The following is a 16,618-nucleotide window of genomic DNA, read 5'->3' as shown; positions in this document are numbered from 1 at the left end:
GTGGTTCGGGCGGCTGATCGCTTGGCTGGAAACCCACGGGTAGCAGACGTGATTATCACTTCCTGTCTCGTCTCACACTGAACACACAGACATCATTCAGACAGGTATCAAATAAGCACATCTCCTCTCCGTCGCTGTGAACATGGTCTTCGATGTCCAGTTGTTATGTCACGTGACCATCATTCCACTGAGGTCACGTGATCAAGAATGAGCCGCCGACTCCACGTGAAGAAGAAGACAGTGAGATGCAATTGAGATTAGATTGTATCATAAATACTGCTCATGTACAGAATGTAGTCAAATCAGATAATCTATAACAAATTACAGGAAGGCAAATTTGATAAACAACAGTTTTCCCCCTCCGATCCAGTTTTTAAGACGATGTTCCCAGTGCCAATGCATTGTGGGTAGGGACAGCGGTCCACTGTATTTACTGAGGCAACCTCATCTGCTCATTGCGCTGGTTGCACAGTTCACTGTGCTTCGTCTGAGTCTTGAGTCCATTGGTGGACGACCGGTCTCACGGTCGCTCACTCGCTCCACGCATTGTCAAAGTTTCATAACTGTTAAAGGAATTCCTCGGCGCCTGCGCTGCGAACGTAGCCGCCGACTGGGCAGCGTGGTTTGCTGTCATTTCTAGGCCACACCCCTTTTATTTCACCGCTTGGATCCCAGCTCGTTGTAGTCCGTTGACCCGTTGGCTCACAGGTGATGCGTGGGAGCCGTGGCCAGGACTCTCAGTCTAATTGCTAAATGCTAAATGCTTAATGCTAAATGCTAAATGCTTAATGCTAAATGCTAAATGCTTAATGCTAAATGCTAAATGCTAGCACAGGCCGCTGAGTAGCAGCAGTGGAACCGTAGATCTGTAATCACAAGAAGCAGTGCTTCATCACGAGGAATGTCACTGGTGGCCAAAATGAATTTCCTCTCGAGGAGATTAAACGTTCTCCCCGGAGAGACGCATGTTGACGCAAACTTTAAGGTGTTTATTGTTTGATGTTTTCTCGGCTGACGCCTCAGCAACTGCAGACCTGCACTCTTCCTCATGCGTGAGCGGGCTTTTCTTTTCTTTGCTCCGTGCAGCGCCGCGATTGATTCTTTTACTCCAGCAGCGTTCACGACGAGGGCGGACTGCAGCTGTGTCCTCAGGCGAGGCGAGGGCGGCTAGTGGTGTGTGTGTGTGTGTGTGTGTGTGTGCGGGGTCCGAACCAGAAGAGCCCGGACCACAAACTGTCTGCCTCGAGACCTACTCAGCCGTAGGAACCAGGCCTGTTTACACAAGCGCCTCCCGTCCGTGTTTACGGCTAGCACACATTTTTGTTTTACCGCGTCTAAACTCCTCGGACGTTTGTTTTGCTCCACTTGAACTGCGAGTGTCAGGGCCACGTTAGCGGAGATGAAAGTAGCCGAGGCGGCCGGTGGCTCGAGCCTGACGGACCCAGTGGGCCACACCGGGTCGGGGAGCTGACGGTGTAGAAATGCGTGGGCGTGGACCTCGAACCAGCGAGCTCTTTGATAAGCCGTCAAAAGAAAGCGGTTGCCCGGGACGACACCTCGGAGAAGAGGAGAGAGCCGTAACCTTATTGGGCCGATTCCCCTCAAGCTGACAAACAAAACAGGCAGGAAGTGTCTTCGAGGCAGGGGGATGGATTACACTCGGCATGCTGGGAAAGAGCTTTCTGTTTAAGAGCGGATGAGGCACAAAAAGAAAAAAGGGGAAGTATGAGCGAGGGACAAGGAAGAGACTCGAGGGATGGGGAGAAAAAACTGGCGGAGGGGTGTCGGCTAATCCCCTAAAGCATCCATATATTGCCTCCACCTCCTCTCCCACTGCTTGTAAACGTCGAGGAGACTAACATGTTGTCTTTTGGCCCTGTGTGTGTGTGTGTGTGTGTGTGTGTGTGTGTGGACTCCTCAGACGTACAGAGAGATCTATTTTTTATTTTAATTTTAAATGTATTTAACCAGGAAATGCCTCATTGAGATTAAAAATCTCCTTTACAAGAGTGTCCTGGCCAAGACAGCAGCAGCAGCACGTCACACAAAGTTCCATACAATACAACATGAAACAGTGACAGACAATATATAAAACGAAAAACAAAATCACAGCATGAATAAAACCAAAACTAAGACTCAAGTCAACACGACCCAGCTTACACAGGAGCACATACCTCCGTCATATGAAACATCTACAGCGAGATGAATTTCCCTCCAATATTTTCAATCTATTTTTAAAAACACCTAAGGAGACCGGTTCCCGGAGACCCAGGTCTGTCTGCAGCAAATTCCAAGCTGCAGGAGCAGCAAACTTAAAACCTCTTTTCCCCATTTCCAAACGGACGTGAGGGACGGAGAGCAAGAGGAGGCCTTGAGCAGAGGTCACAGAGCGAAGATGGTAGCTTCCAGGGTTTTCAGCTGAATTAGCGTCCAAAGATACGATGGAAGTACGTGGAGAATAGCCTTATAAATAAGGACATGCCAATGATTTTGTCTCCGGATGGACAGAGGAGTCCAACCAACCCTCGCATACAGGGAGCAATGGTGAGTCAGAGCCTTAAGATTAGTGATGAACCTCAATGCTCCATGGTAGACAGTATCTAAGGAGTGGAGACATTGAGAAGATGCATGCATATATAAGACATCACCATAATCAATCACAGGCATAAAAGTAGCAGCAACAAGTCTCTTTTTAGCATTAAAAGAAAAGCAAGACTTATTTCAAAAATAGAAACCCAGCCTCACTTTCAACTTCTTCACAAGTTGCTGAATATGAGGTTTAAAAGAGAGAGTCATCAATCAAGAATCCCAGGTATTTATATGATGATACAGACTCAATCACATTGCCCTGAAATGAAATCATAGCTGGAAGGTTTAATGGCTTTGTTTTTGAGTTTGTAAACATCATCAACTTCGTTTTATCAGGATTCAACAATAATTTCAACTCATTAAAAGAGTGTTGCACAGTATCGAAGGCTGTTTGTAAGTGTAAGAGAGCCTGATGCTGTGTAGGAGCAGAGCAGTAAATGACAGTATCGTCTGCATAAAAGTGAAAATTGGCATTTGGCACATTTTGACCGATACTGTTAATATAAATTGTGAATAAAAGTGGTCCTAGGACTGAACCCTGTGGCACACCTTTTATTATATCAAGAGAACTCGAGGTGATGCCTTCAGCCTGTATACACTGTGATCGGTTTGATAAATAATTTTCAAACCAACAGACAGTATGTTTTGACAGTCCAATAGTAAGAAGTCTCTGCTTCATTACTGCATGATCGACAGTGTCGAAAGCCTTGGACAAATCAATAAAAAGGGCTGCACAGTGGTGTTTATTGTCCAAAAATTCAATAAAATCATTTACTACCTTTAACGCTGCTGTGGTTGTACTATGTTTTTTTCTAAAACCTGATTGATAGACAGATAAAATATTGTTTATGATTAAAAACTCCTTAAGTTGCTCACTCACAAGGGATTCTAGTGTCTTAGCTAAAACAGACAGTTTGGAGATAGGCCTGTAATTATTTAAAAGTGTGGGGTCTCCTCCTTTTAACAGGGGGAGAACAAAGGCAGACTTCCATATAAGGGGAATTTCGTTTGAAAGTAAGGAAAGATAAAAAATATATGTTAAAGAGGGTGCAATAAAATCAGCAGCTAACTTTAAAAAATATGGTTCTAGGTTATCTGGACCTGCCGGTTTTCTTGTGTCTAAAAGTTTAAGAGCTTTGTGCACTTCAGTAACAGTAACAGGCTTAAAACTGAAAGAATCACCAACAGTTTCCTGGCGACCCAAACAAGCAGAGGATTTCTCATGTGGATGGTTTAGAGTGTCAAACAGGGAACCAGAGGCAATGAAGTGCTCATTAAAACAGTCCAGCATTATGGCTTTGTCAGAGATGTCATTAGAGTCCTTGACAATGCAAGCGGGAAGCTCTATATGCTCAGACATTGCCCAAAGCGTACCACGTTACTTTTTTGGCTGCTTTGAAGCAGAGGCGGAGCCAATATAAGAAATGTCCTCTCATTTGAGCCCCATTTATGTTTCATAACCGCATTACAGATCTGTGGAAGGCCGCCATTGGTCCATTCGGGTAGCATAGCAAAGGCATTTTCTCAGACAACTTACTTCCTAATATTTGCCTTGATGACCATCTTGTTAGCATCCACTAAAACAAACATTTGTCTTGAGATATTATCTTTCAAAACTAGGAACCTGAGTCTCGATAGAGTAACGAATCCCTTTGAACCCCTTTGAATTAATGTCGTGGTTTCTTTGCCTTCTTAATTCAACAGAACATAAGTAAACATAAAAAAGAATCTAGGAAACATGTGTATAATTTAGCTTTAGAATAAATGTAAAAAATTAAGTAATAATAGAACTTCTATGTAGTAAGTACGACTTCAAACCCCTTGTTGATGGGTTCACCAATCAAAACCCTGTAAGGCTTTCACCGGGCAGCAAAGAGAAGTCTGGTTGTATAGAAGTCTCTTGATGCATTGCCTCAGTAAACATTGTAAACATGAGTTTATGTCTCTAGTTTCAAGTCTTCTTCTATACAGCATGACGTCATCATTTAGTACGTTATGGTCATTGAGAGTCAAACCGACCATGAAGCAGGGGATGCTTTAGGGGCGGGGCTAAGAGGTGATTGACAGGTTGCTGCCACGGGGTTAGGTGTTTTTGTCTAAGAACTTCAAACCTTTCACGGTGTGTTTTCAGTTTCTGAAAAAAAAGAAAAAGAAAAAAAAAGGATTCAAACGTAGTCCACGAACCAAATGAAAAAAAAATGTGGAACATATCTTATCTTTAGATCCAGTAAGTCAAAGAGTGACAGACATGTAGCCTGGAGGCCTGGAAGGGGGTTGAGGGCTGAGAAAAAGACCAAGTGAACTTCTACAATAACAGCCACCTGAAGTAATCTGTTACCCAGACTGACAGTCAGCTATTCCAGTACTCAGCAGTGATTTTTACCCCATGCAAACGTGTGTGCAGTCCCAAGTATACCGGCACATACAGGACATATCAGGCACAGCGTGTAAACTGACTCTGCAGATGGGGAAGGCCATAAATTGAAGTCATTCCGGGACAGAAACAATATCGGCCTCTCTTGGAGTCATTGTTGGAGGACGGCGGTGAGTTCCTGTCAGTGTGTGGCTGTATAGACCCTGACAGGAAAATAAACAACACTGGGACTTGGTCAATAGGCCTTCCTGTAAGCTTGTCGCTCGCAGCTCATCTCAAGTATCAGGAGGGGCATTATTGATGCCCCGACAAAATGTTACTGTAGATGACACCTGATCGAGGTGATTCTTTCTCAAGACTGACGCAAATATGGACTTTGTGGCTGTTAAAAAAGAAAATCCATGACATGTTTGGAGGCCTTCAGGGGAAGTGTTTCTTGTATGTACAGCCTCGTAACGCGATCTGCAGTATTTCCTTAAATAGCCAGGATTGGAGAGTTGAGAGAACATTTTGATACCAAGTCGATGCCACAGATCTGAAACCGCAGGTACCATGGATCCAGTACCCTCAAAATGCTGCGTTCATGAAACACAAATATGTGTTCAAATCAAATGCAGGAGAGCGAGTGAATGTTAGCTGTCAGCAGCTGTTGGGCCAGAACAGTTCTGAGTGGCTCAATAAAAGAAACAGCCAGAGGTTACATTGAGTTACATTATGGGGCGTTCAAGTTCTCTTCAGCATAAACGAAACTAGAGACGCATCATCAGTGATCCATCATACATTTGCAAAAACAGTCTGCGAACAATAATAAAGGAGTCCATGTTCAAGGACATGACATGTATCGTGTATTTATGTATATAGTTGTTTTTCATGATGGTTACTGGTGTCAAATGATGTATGGAGTATCGTGGAATGTCACTGGTCACGGTGACAACTTCTAAATCGCTGGTATTGACGTCCCCAGAAAAGATTGTACTGAGCACTTAACCCACAGGTGTGTTCTAGGTCCAAAAGGAATAATGAACTGGTCCATGGCCCTCGTGAACGACAGCATTTTCCTTTTTTCTTTTGGCCGAGTGGAATACTTGGATCCGATGATTCTTTCAACTAAAGGTGGAGGGCCAAGGAGTTAAACCAGAGGGGGCGAGGGGTCTGGCTTTGAATGCGGTCATCCCTGCATAACCCTGGCCACTGAATCCCCGGCCAACCACCTCGCCTCCACCTCTCACCCGCTCTGTGGAGCCACAGCAGCGTAAGAGCCTCATTTAGGAGCACAGAAAGAAAGGCAGAAATCTCTTTCTCAGGAAGATTAGTGGCCGTCCCTTTGGAGTAGGCCTGTGGATGGGGGGGGGGGGCTCTGCTTTGCTGTGGGACTATTCTCTGAGATTGTGGCGGTTGTGGTGGTGGTGGTGGGTGGGGACGAGGGGGGGGTGACCCGTTCCAGAGCACCCTCCAGAGAAAGCCCTTGCGGTCAGTGCGGAGTCCTCGGTGGAGACCCTCCCCCCCCCCCCCCCCGCCCAGTGATGGCCATGATTAACACACAGCTCCTTATCGCAAAGCCAGTGCTCTACTCCCCGCAAGACTAATTACACCCGGCTTCTCTTCTGCATCCATCTGTGCTCCGGTGACCACGACGAGTCCGACGCGGTCGATTCGTTTTCATGCAGAACCACTGACGGTCGGGTGATTCAACGCCGCGTTCCTGTTTGAGAACAAGTAATTCGGCAAGTGTTGACAAAGGTGAGGACATTTCTTTCCTGTCTGTGCCGCCTCTCATTGGCATCCTCCTTACATACATCAAAGCCGTGAATAATTATCTGTGGACAATGTGTTTCTCATGCCGAAAGAACATCAATCTCCGTCAGGCGTTCGCAAGCTATGGCTGAACTCCAAGAAAGATGAATGTAACGTACTGCTTAGGCGGAAATAATCAGTGTTAGCGAGCGTGTCTGCTCCACTGGCCTCGTACAGTCAACACCCAAGTGAGGGATGATGGAAAAATTCTCTCCGGCAAACTTTCCTGGGATATAACAAGCGACGTAAAAAAACAAGTTGGCAGATCTGCGTTGCGATCGGGCGGTGCGTCCGAGCGCCTCGTGTCGTGAAGTAGGGTTGGGGTGTGCATCCATCACAGGTATCGCTTTGAAACCACGAGATGTTTTACAGTCCTGGTACCTAATCTGGACACATGTTACTCTGACACGGTGGAGCGCGAGCCGACACAGACTCGTAAATCCCCGGGGCCTGGGAGTCGGGTTGCAAATGGCGTTGCCTGTGGAAGCACGTCCTGTAGCCGCCAGACGGACGCAGGCTGTCACACGAAATGTGGGGTGCCCATTTAAAACCATTAACGAGGCCCGGAGAAAGAAGCCCGACTCCTATCACGAGGACTGAACCCGATCTGCCAGCATCCTAGGCCCCTTATTGTCTTTCCTTTTGCTTCCCCTTGGACCCCGGCTGCGTAGAAGCGGCCAGACGCTCTTCCGTGATGCCTTCACACTCGCAGACATGTCGAACAGGGCGAGGCACGTCTCCGTGAAACACGAGCAAAGTGAGCTCTCATCAAACAGGTGATGGGATTGGTTGTGAACGCGATGTCCTCGGGATGTTTCTGCTTTAATTACACGACTGGATTGTAGCGGTTTCCTTCTCCGGCTCGCAGAAACCTCGAATGTCGTCCGCGCGGCTCGGAGTACTTTGCGATTCCGTTTCAAATACGAGTGCGCTGCCCGGAAGAGGACCTTTTTAAGTGAGCCAGTTTGTGACATCTTACAAGAAATGTTCCCGAGCTACCGGATTCACGTTTGCCCCACATTTTGGTTTCCGCATGCATGCTAATTTTGTAGCGAGCCAATTCAAATACAAAAAGGAGAGAATAATCCAATCGGGAAACAAAAGCAGAGCCGAAAAACTATTTGATGACACGCTAACGTCCTACTTTTAGCGCTCCCCCGTGTGGCGTGGTGATGGCAGGCCACCAGGCCCTTCATTAAACAGTAACGCAGTGCGTCTTCCTGGGGGGGTTCAGTGTCCACCAGCCGGCGTTAGTAATTCATAACACTTGTACCTCAGAGGCCCGAACAAGGTCCTCAGACCTCGTTAGGAGGAGTCTTCATCACACATCCACGAATGAAAACATGAGCGCGCATCTTTTAATTATGACCCCTTTATAGTGGGAATCGTGCCCCCCCCCCCCCCCCCTACAACCTCTGAGCTACCACACACAGACCCTGATGGGTGCAGCAGACCCCTTCATATATTTTTTTTCTCCACTGGTGCAAGGTTATAAAAATTCAACCACAATGATCATAACAGTGTAATTAAAGTAAATAATTCATATCATGGCAACCGCACAATTTTTTTTTCTTCTTCTTTGCTGGTGTGAGAAACTTGTGTCCTCTTTGTGGCGGTGCCAGGGAGGGCAACGCTGAGCCGGCCTAGTTTCTCACCCCACATCCCTAAACAATTAATGTCTCCTCTGGTGGCGGGCCGCCGTCATTAAGCAGAAATAACGCCACAATGTCATCCGATACCTCCTTAGCATTTCAAAGGTGCACTTCCCTCCGCCCGGCCTTCATCCGGGGGCTCTTGGTACACCACGCTGTCCACTATTTTGCCAGCCTTCTTTAGTAATTCATGAAATTTACACTTGGGAGGTGAGAACAAGGTCTTTCGACCTCATTATAACTCTTTTTCATCAGCCATTCTCTGACATCTCTGAAGCACGCGTGCCTCATCTCTCGGTCTTCCTCATTTCATGTGCAACCAGCTACTTATGTGGCCGGCCATCATGTTGGAGTTCACTGCACCGGATGAGAACGCCATGCTACCGCGAGCAGAAGGATGCTCGACTGCTATATCAGAATAGCTGAGGTGATTTTTTTTTTTGGAGCGACCTGAAACGCTGCCGATAAGCTTCTGGTACTAACTCACAAATCCTGAGTACGGCAGCTTTGACCACGTGGTAGCTACCACTGTCAGTAACACTCATGGTTGAACAAGCCTCCTTGCCAGTAAGCACACACTGCAGCAAGAGGGGACGCTCAGCATCTGACCGATCCCGAGCATCTGCTAAACGTTCGGACAATATAAAGAAAATGTCAGGGTCCCTTCCATTGAACTGAGGAACCAACCTCAAGCCAACAGAAACATCACATGACAATGGCTCTGCCTCGTGTGAGGATATTAGAAAGCTGTACCTCTGGTCAGAATGGTGGGCGAGGGCTTCTTTGGGAGTTCTGAGAAGCTGCTCCCGTCCAGACCTGAACCCTTACACTCCTTCTTCTCAGTGGCCGTGGGCGACGAAGTCTCCATGATGCCCTCCGAGTTCCGTCACGACCTGGAAAGCAAGAGAAGAAGGGTGAGGCTCAAAGGTTTGCTCGTGGATGTGGCTGTGCAACAGGAAGTAAGAAATAGGTTCACAAGAGCTGTTGTTTGGTTGTCCTTGTTGGGCTTGTGAAGTTCATGAAGGTGTTCGGCAAGGTGTGACATTCACCCTAGAAACCTCGTTAGATGATCGTATTGATACGAAGAAGAAGAAGAAGAAGAAGAAGAAGAAGAAGAAGAAGAAAAAGAAAAAAAAGAAGAAGAACAAGAAGAACAAGAATAAGAACAAGAAGACAACATTTTGCCCCCGGAGTACAAAAGTAGAAATGTGTCTCATACTACAAGTCTGTTGCTTTACATAAAGAACAATCATAAAAACATAATCCTTTAAAAAAAAAATTCTCTATTGCCCCTTTAAGCTAAATAGAGTAAAATAAATACTGTTTCAAACCCCAGAGCATGAAGGAATCCAGTGCAGTGACTGGAGCTGCGGTTGTGTGTAGTGTGTGCGCTCTGCTGTGTGTATTTATTGTGCGGGTCAGGCCTGAGCACACAGACGCTCCTCCGTGAGATGTAATGACTCCGCGCTCCTCTTCTGCTCCAGTGGTAAATGCGCGTGGCCCTTTAAGGGCCGAGCGCTGAGTCAACAGCTCCTCATGTCGGCGTGAATGGCCGGATGACTTGGCAACGCGCCACTTGTTTGATTTGGTGGGACCTACAAGATCATCCTCTGCCCGGGGACAAACAAGACCGCCGGGAGAGGTCAGCCCACAGCCGGTCAGCGCTTCTTCTCCACTTCCCACCTGCTCTCGAGACGCGTGTGCGAAGGACATGAAGAACATGAAGGACATGAAGAACATGAAGGACACGAAGGACATGAAGGACATGAAGAAGATGAAGAACATGAAGAAGATGAAGATCATGAAGAAGATGAAGGACATGAAGAACATGTCTGGACGAGCGTGGATGTGATCGGTCGGGGGGGGGGGGGGGGGGGGCAGAGTCAGGTTCCCAAACATGTCAATGTTTCCAAATTAAATTACCTGTTATGTCACTTAACTTTTAGTTTCTTTTTGCTTTTCATGTCCTGTGTTTTTTGTTTGTCTCTACGTGTTTCTTGTGTTTTTTTGTTTGTCACTACGTGTATTTTGTGTTTTTTTGTGAAACTGTGTGTTTCTTGTGTTTTTTAGTTTGTAACTATGTGTATTTTGTGTTTTTTGTTTGTTTGTAACTATGTGTATTTTGTGTTTTTTTGTTTGTAACTGTGTGTTTCTTGTGTTTTTTAGTTTGTAACTATGTGTATTTTGTGTTTTTTTGTTTGTAACTGTGTTTTTCTTTTGTTGCTGCCTATCTTGTCCAGGTCCCTTTCGAAAAAGCGATTTTTAATGTCAATGGGTTTGACCTGGTTACATAAAGATTTATTTATAATAATTAATGCTTCACAGGTGCAGATCAGAAGGACTTCTTTGGAAAAGTGAGAAACATGTTCATCTGAAGCTCCGCTCCTCACACCTGTTGGAGGCTGTACGGGACGCCGGCTGATTAAAACGTTTTTTTTTAACATAAAATCATTCTCCGGTCAACAAAAAGTATTTACGACTTGACTCATGTCCAACAGACACAAACAACACCCTGAAAGGGCAACAAACAAATGTGATTTTTGGCTGAGAGAAAGACCGTAAAAGTGGGATCAAAAGAACAAATTCTTAGTACGCTATGAGAACATGGAAACGCAAACACGTAACGAGCCTGAAGATTGATGCTGTCATTTGAAAGGGACAAAAAGAAGTCATTGTTCAGTGATCTGGTGACCGCGAGCCGAACGTGTGCCGTTGTGGGTTTCATGTGGCTATCCAACATGTCGTCCTCCATTGTGACGTGTCTGGAGGTGCCAGTCGCCTGTCACCGGGCCAGTGTAAGCCGATTAGAGGTGGGCGACTAACAGGTTGAGGCTGCATCTGTTTCTTCTTTTTTTTCCTCGGTGCCAAAGACAACGTCCTCAAGTCTCGTCTTGGGAGAGAACTCCGTCACTCTGACATCGGCTTTGTGCGAGAATTTTATGTTTTTCTTTCATGGGCTTTTATCGGATTCACAGTTGGCTGCTTTTTTTTTCTCCCGGCGGCGACGGGGCCCTCTTGGCAGAGACGTGCCCGTGAACGAGTTCTGCCTTCCGAGCAGCCTGCCCCTTAAAAATAACTGAGAATCCTCCCCTTAACATCTCCGTCTGATGAACATCTGGCAGCGCATTAATAGCTCTTTCTGCGCTTTTACAGCATGCCAACTATTTGCTTTCCAATTGCCTTTTGAACCTCGAGCCAATTTTGATGATGAGAGGTTTGGGGTACAAGCACCTTTAAAGGTCATTTACTTAGACATAAACAAGAGATCTAAAACTCCCGGCCCCACACTGGGGCTCATTTTGGTTAACATTCACTCCTCCGGACGACAAGGGTATACGCGATTCGGAGCTGGTCCAGGAAAAATGCTCGGCCCTAAAGATCCTTCAGTGTGAGAGGGTTACGGATCAGAACCGGTTTTCTGAAAGCAACAGTGATGGAAGCCACAATAGCCAATGAGAGAAGAGAGAGCTGGCCCAGATGTGTCACCGACAGGATGTTGCATCTACTCGTTGAGAAAAGAAACATGGCCGCCAACGGGACGGATAGGACGTCTGTCTCCTGAGCCAGGTGGGCGGTCGAAAAAGAAAACAAGCGAGTGGGACAATGCCATGACTAGGGTTGGGTACCAAAAACCGAAAACCGGTTTTCAAATCATAAATTAGCCATTATAACCATGTTTAAGCTAGCTGGTAGCTAGCGCTAGCTACGAGCGTGACTATCTGATATCCGTTTGTTGTCAGTGCTCCATGATAACGGCTTTTACAGGGAATATGGCCGAAGACGTTTTTAATGTCCTCATTGTGCTTCTTCTTTTTTATTTAAGTATCGGTACACCCACCGGTATCGTTTTAAAAGTACCGGTTTATCACCGGTATTGGAAAAAACCAAACGATACCAATCCCTAGCCATGACTTCATCCGTTATTAGCTGTGTGCACACATAAGGGACACTGTGTGACGGAGATGTCTTTGCTTTCTCTAAAGTCACATGTGGGTCCTGTGAGTCCCTGGAATCTCCACACGGAAAAGGTGTCGCGTTAATGCAAAGTGTGTGTCCTGTGTCTCCACTGTCCGTCCATCTCCTCCTTCGATGCAGTTGAATTTTGCTCCGAGCTTAAATTCAACTGCTAGATGTGAGTTCATTTCTCAAAAAGGTGGCCACGACTTCACCCGGATGCCCCCACCCCCCCACCCCCGTCCTTAATTCTGTGGAGCTGTTTCCCCACCGTGGCGTCTCCCGACCGGACGGACCCATCTGGTCCCAGCTCTGACAGGCTGGTACAGGTGTCAGGAACCAGGCGGACAGATGGCAGAGGGGCCAAAGGCAAACACACAACCAGGGTGCACTTCTTTTCTCATCTTCTGGTTGGCTGGGCAGCCCCCCCACACACACACACACACACACACATATGTGACCACAGGCCAGGGCCGCCGGCAAAACCTCCACTCACAACACACAGTGGCCCAACGTTGGTCTTCCCTTTGTGAATAAACGTCACAGAGATCAATCAGACTGCTGCACGGCGGTGTCTTGAGGAGCGGTCACAGGAAGTGATAAACGGCGCTCAACACGTCTTCAAATTGAAGAGAAAGATGCCTGAGGATCGACTGTCTGTCTGGGAAATGCAAAAGGCTTCCATAGCAGTTGTCTGTCTAGCAGCCAATTCCTCAAACAAGAATCTTCAGCGCATTACAGCTCAAAGTGATTTATTTCATTCACTTCGAAGCTTTCCTTTTCTTTTGTTCACGGCTAGACGAGCCATATCCGAAACCTTCACCCGAGGTGTTGTTATTGTTCCTTCCCGCCACACAACGCGACGCTCCGAGACGTCTCCGCTTCGGTGAATTATCTCACGGGCGTTCACAGTTTGATGACGAATCGGTCGTTTTCTTTTGTATCCAAGTGTTTGGCGAACGCCGTGAGATAAGTCTTGCATTTAAGTCCACCCTCGCCACGGAGGTTATGAATATGTTCTGGCTTCTATTTTGTATGAATCATAAATAAAAAAGGGTAACACATCAGTGTGGTTTTTTTTTGAGCGGGATTAAGTGCACAGCATGGCAAATATGAAACAGAGGAAAGTAGTTGATAGCAGATGCTTTCTGTCTGGATTTCACTCTGATGCTCCATCCAGACGTGCCACTTCACCACAGCAGGCACCAAAAACACTGAGGTAATGGGGAAGGTCTCTGTTGTGCTGGCTGCTGCCAAGGTCCATAAGGAATCATCAGGGGGGCAGATCCACTGGTTCCCAGTGCAGGACCACCGCTTCATGCGTCTTATAAAAAGAGAGAGAGAGAGAACGCCCATACCTTGAAACAAGAATGTCTGAATAACCACTTCCATCGAAAGCAAGATGAGCCGAGCTGTACATGTGCGACTCGGGTTATTATCTCAGCAATTATCTTGCTCCATTTGATTGGATTTTTCCTGCACTGGTAAATTTTGTGATTTTCATCCAAAATACACATGTTTTTTTGTCTATTTGCGTCATGTGTAGATTTCCCCTAAATTCACCTCTCTCTCTCTCTCTCTCTCTCTCTCTCTCTCTCTCTCTCTCTCTCTCTCTCTCTCTCTCTCTCTCTCTCTCTCTCTCTCTCTCTCTCTCTCTCTCTCTCTCTCTCTCTCTCTTGAGCCCTGGTGTGTGTTTTTCTCAGTTTCAAGTGTTGCTCTCCTCCACTACCGTTCAGCAGCTCCTCTTTCACCAACAGTGAAAGGAATGCAAACACAGATCAAAAGAGGCCCTCTGGTTGAAGATCTCCAGGCTTTGCTCTTCTGACTTTCGTCCTTCCTATCTCACAGTCACTGTTATCCGTATGCTGGTAGGATCTCTTTTCGTAGCCACACACACACGCACACACACACACTCTAGGTGAGCTCTCCTGCCCCTACGCCACCTGCAGACCTCTCTACTCTGGTGTCTGATGGAGGAACTCATGCAGCATGACATAACAACCATCAAAGGACGAAATATGAGTTTGACGCGTTTCGCCGGTGTTGACGTGGTGTTTGTTGCACTGCTGTAAGTGTTCTGAGGATTGGCCGGGATTGTCTCTGGGAAGACTAAAAGGAGGACAGAATGATGCCAATGACTTAGGAACTTAAGGAACTCCCAAACCCTCCTAACCCCTCCTCCCCCAGGTCGTATTCACAGGTGGAGGAGCGAGGGGTGGTGGTGGTGGTGGTGAGTCCACACCGGCATCAGCTGTACCGTCACTATATCCAGATCCAGAAAACTGCTTCCATAACTCATACAAAATACAGCTGTTCTCCCCTATAACCACGAAGGCCGGACTCTCTCTGGTACTCATGAGAAACCTTTAATTCAACTCACCAACTGGTAACTGTTCAACTACTTCAACACCGTTTACTGTAGAAACTTCAAATTCTCAAACTGTTCAGCTCATTGAGGACCTACTTTCAGCTCAAAATAATTAATATACCTCCCCCCCTGACTTAATTTAATGGTAAGCTTAAAAGAATGAAAGTAAAAGAGATGAAGTAACACATCAACGTGCCGGAGTCCCATCCAACCGCCCCGTTGACTCCAAAGTTAACTGTGACCAGAGTTTACTAGGGGGGAAGCAAACAATCAAGCTTTATTTCCCACTATAAACACATACTTTACATGTTCACCTCTCTCTACGGATATACACATGTAGACCATAGGAAGAGCAGTCTTTAAGTAATAAGCCCGAGAGGTTCATCATCATCAATATACCCTTGAGTCAACTAAATACCACTTCAGCTGCTCCTCCATAGGAAGTTCAGCCAGCAGCTTCCAGCAGCCTTTAGTTTATAAACCACACTCTTGGTTTGACTTTTGGTTGACCACATTTTAAACTATATTTCTGCCAACTTCATTCGTTTCAACTGCTGGATTTCTGCTTCTTTTTTTTTGGCCAGTACAAAGAGAAAAAATAATAAAACGCCCTTTGGGTCATGGTGAGGTGAACTTAGTTTGAGCTTATTAGGTACGGTCAAACTGGTCTGCGTTCTCTATTCACCTTTATACATTGTAATGTAGGTTATAGTGCTCATACATTAGGCTAAATCCCAGAAATGTCATAAATGTGCTTTGTAGAACCTTTGGATGTTCATGCCAGAAGAAATAATCAACCTTTAGATATAATCAATATTTTGTGATAGTAAAAAACAATTAAAATCAAATGAAACTCACCCAGCTTTGCCGTTTCCCTAAGATCTAAGCAGCATTTAAGCATCTTTCTGCTCGTGTTTGGGGGGTTTTACTGCCCACAAGGCAGCTGTTGGTCGTTGAAACCCACCGTGCACAACCTGCCCAGCACCAAATGGCAGACATGTGAACCCAGAGAAGCATTTTGCAGCTTCAGAGCCACATATGTTACATAGAAGTTAGTCATGGAGAATAAAACAGACCTAAAAGCAGAACAACATGCCAGCTTAACATCTTCAGATGGAAAGAAACCCCACTCTAAAACAATGCTAATGATGCTACGTCTACATTGGGTTTGTAGATAAGTTTGTAGTCCCGCCCTACAAAACACAGACTGGACAATCAGACAACCGTTACCCGGAGAGGTTGGAAGGAGGTCAACGTTTCAAGAATGTTACGTTTCTTCGGAAAGACCTGTGGAGCTAGTATTACTGAAGAGTATGTGAGCACATCATTATCTTCTCTGCTACACTCACTACTGAAGCTATACCGAATGTCTACCGAAGCTATACCGAATGTCTACCAAAGGTATACCGAAGGTATACCCAATGTCTACCGAAGGTATACCGAATGTCTACCAAAGGTATACCGAAGGTATACCCAATGTCTACCGAAGGTATACCGAATGTCTACCAAAGGTATACCGAAGGTATACCCAATGTCTACTGAATGTCTACCGAATGTCTAAAGAAGGAACACCGAAGGTATACCCAATGTCTACTGAAGGTATACTGAATGTCTACCGAATGTCTATCAAATGCCTATCGAATGTCTACCGAATGTCTACCGAATGTCTACCGAATGTCTATCGAATGTCTACCGAATGTCTACCGAATGTCTACTGAAGGTGTGCTCAATGTCTAGGAATACAGAATGTGTACACATGCTGTTTTTGCTTCATAATTGTTGTAACAGCTTTATAAGAATACTGTTGTTGCTTTTCATTTCATCCATTTCATTTCTTCGGTTTGTGCTGGTCTACTTTCGCACTGTAATCTGTAGCTCGAGCTTCAT

At 46.0% G+C, this 16,618-nt stretch overlaps 1 protein-coding gene across 2 annotated transcripts in view; it reads right to left on the bottom strand.

Annotated features, from left to right (window-relative positions):
* The window catches only part of gli2a (GLI family zinc finger 2a), a 103,057-nt gene that overhangs the window by 76,908 nt on the left and 9,531 nt on the right, over positions 1-16,618 (bottom strand). For both annotated transcript variants that reach the window (XM_056432819.1, XM_056432826.1), the window contains exon 2: positions 9,163-9,302. In XM_056432819.1, coding sequence (XP_056288794.1) covers positions 9,163-9,277 — 115 coding nt within the window. In that variant the 5' untranslated portion in view covers positions 9,278-9,302. The remainder of the gene's footprint in view (positions 1-9,162; positions 9,303-16,618) is intronic.

Source organism: Pseudoliparis swirei, chromosome 2, assembly GCF_029220125.1.
Source record: "Pseudoliparis swirei isolate HS2019 ecotype Mariana Trench chromosome 2, NWPU_hadal_v1, whole genome shotgun sequence".
In the NCBI taxonomy this organism is placed as follows: Eukaryota; Metazoa; Chordata; class Actinopteri; order Perciformes; family Liparidae; genus Pseudoliparis; species Pseudoliparis swirei.
The sequence above is the reverse complement of the archived record's forward strand: the minus strand, read 5'-3'. Positions and strand labels throughout refer to the sequence as shown.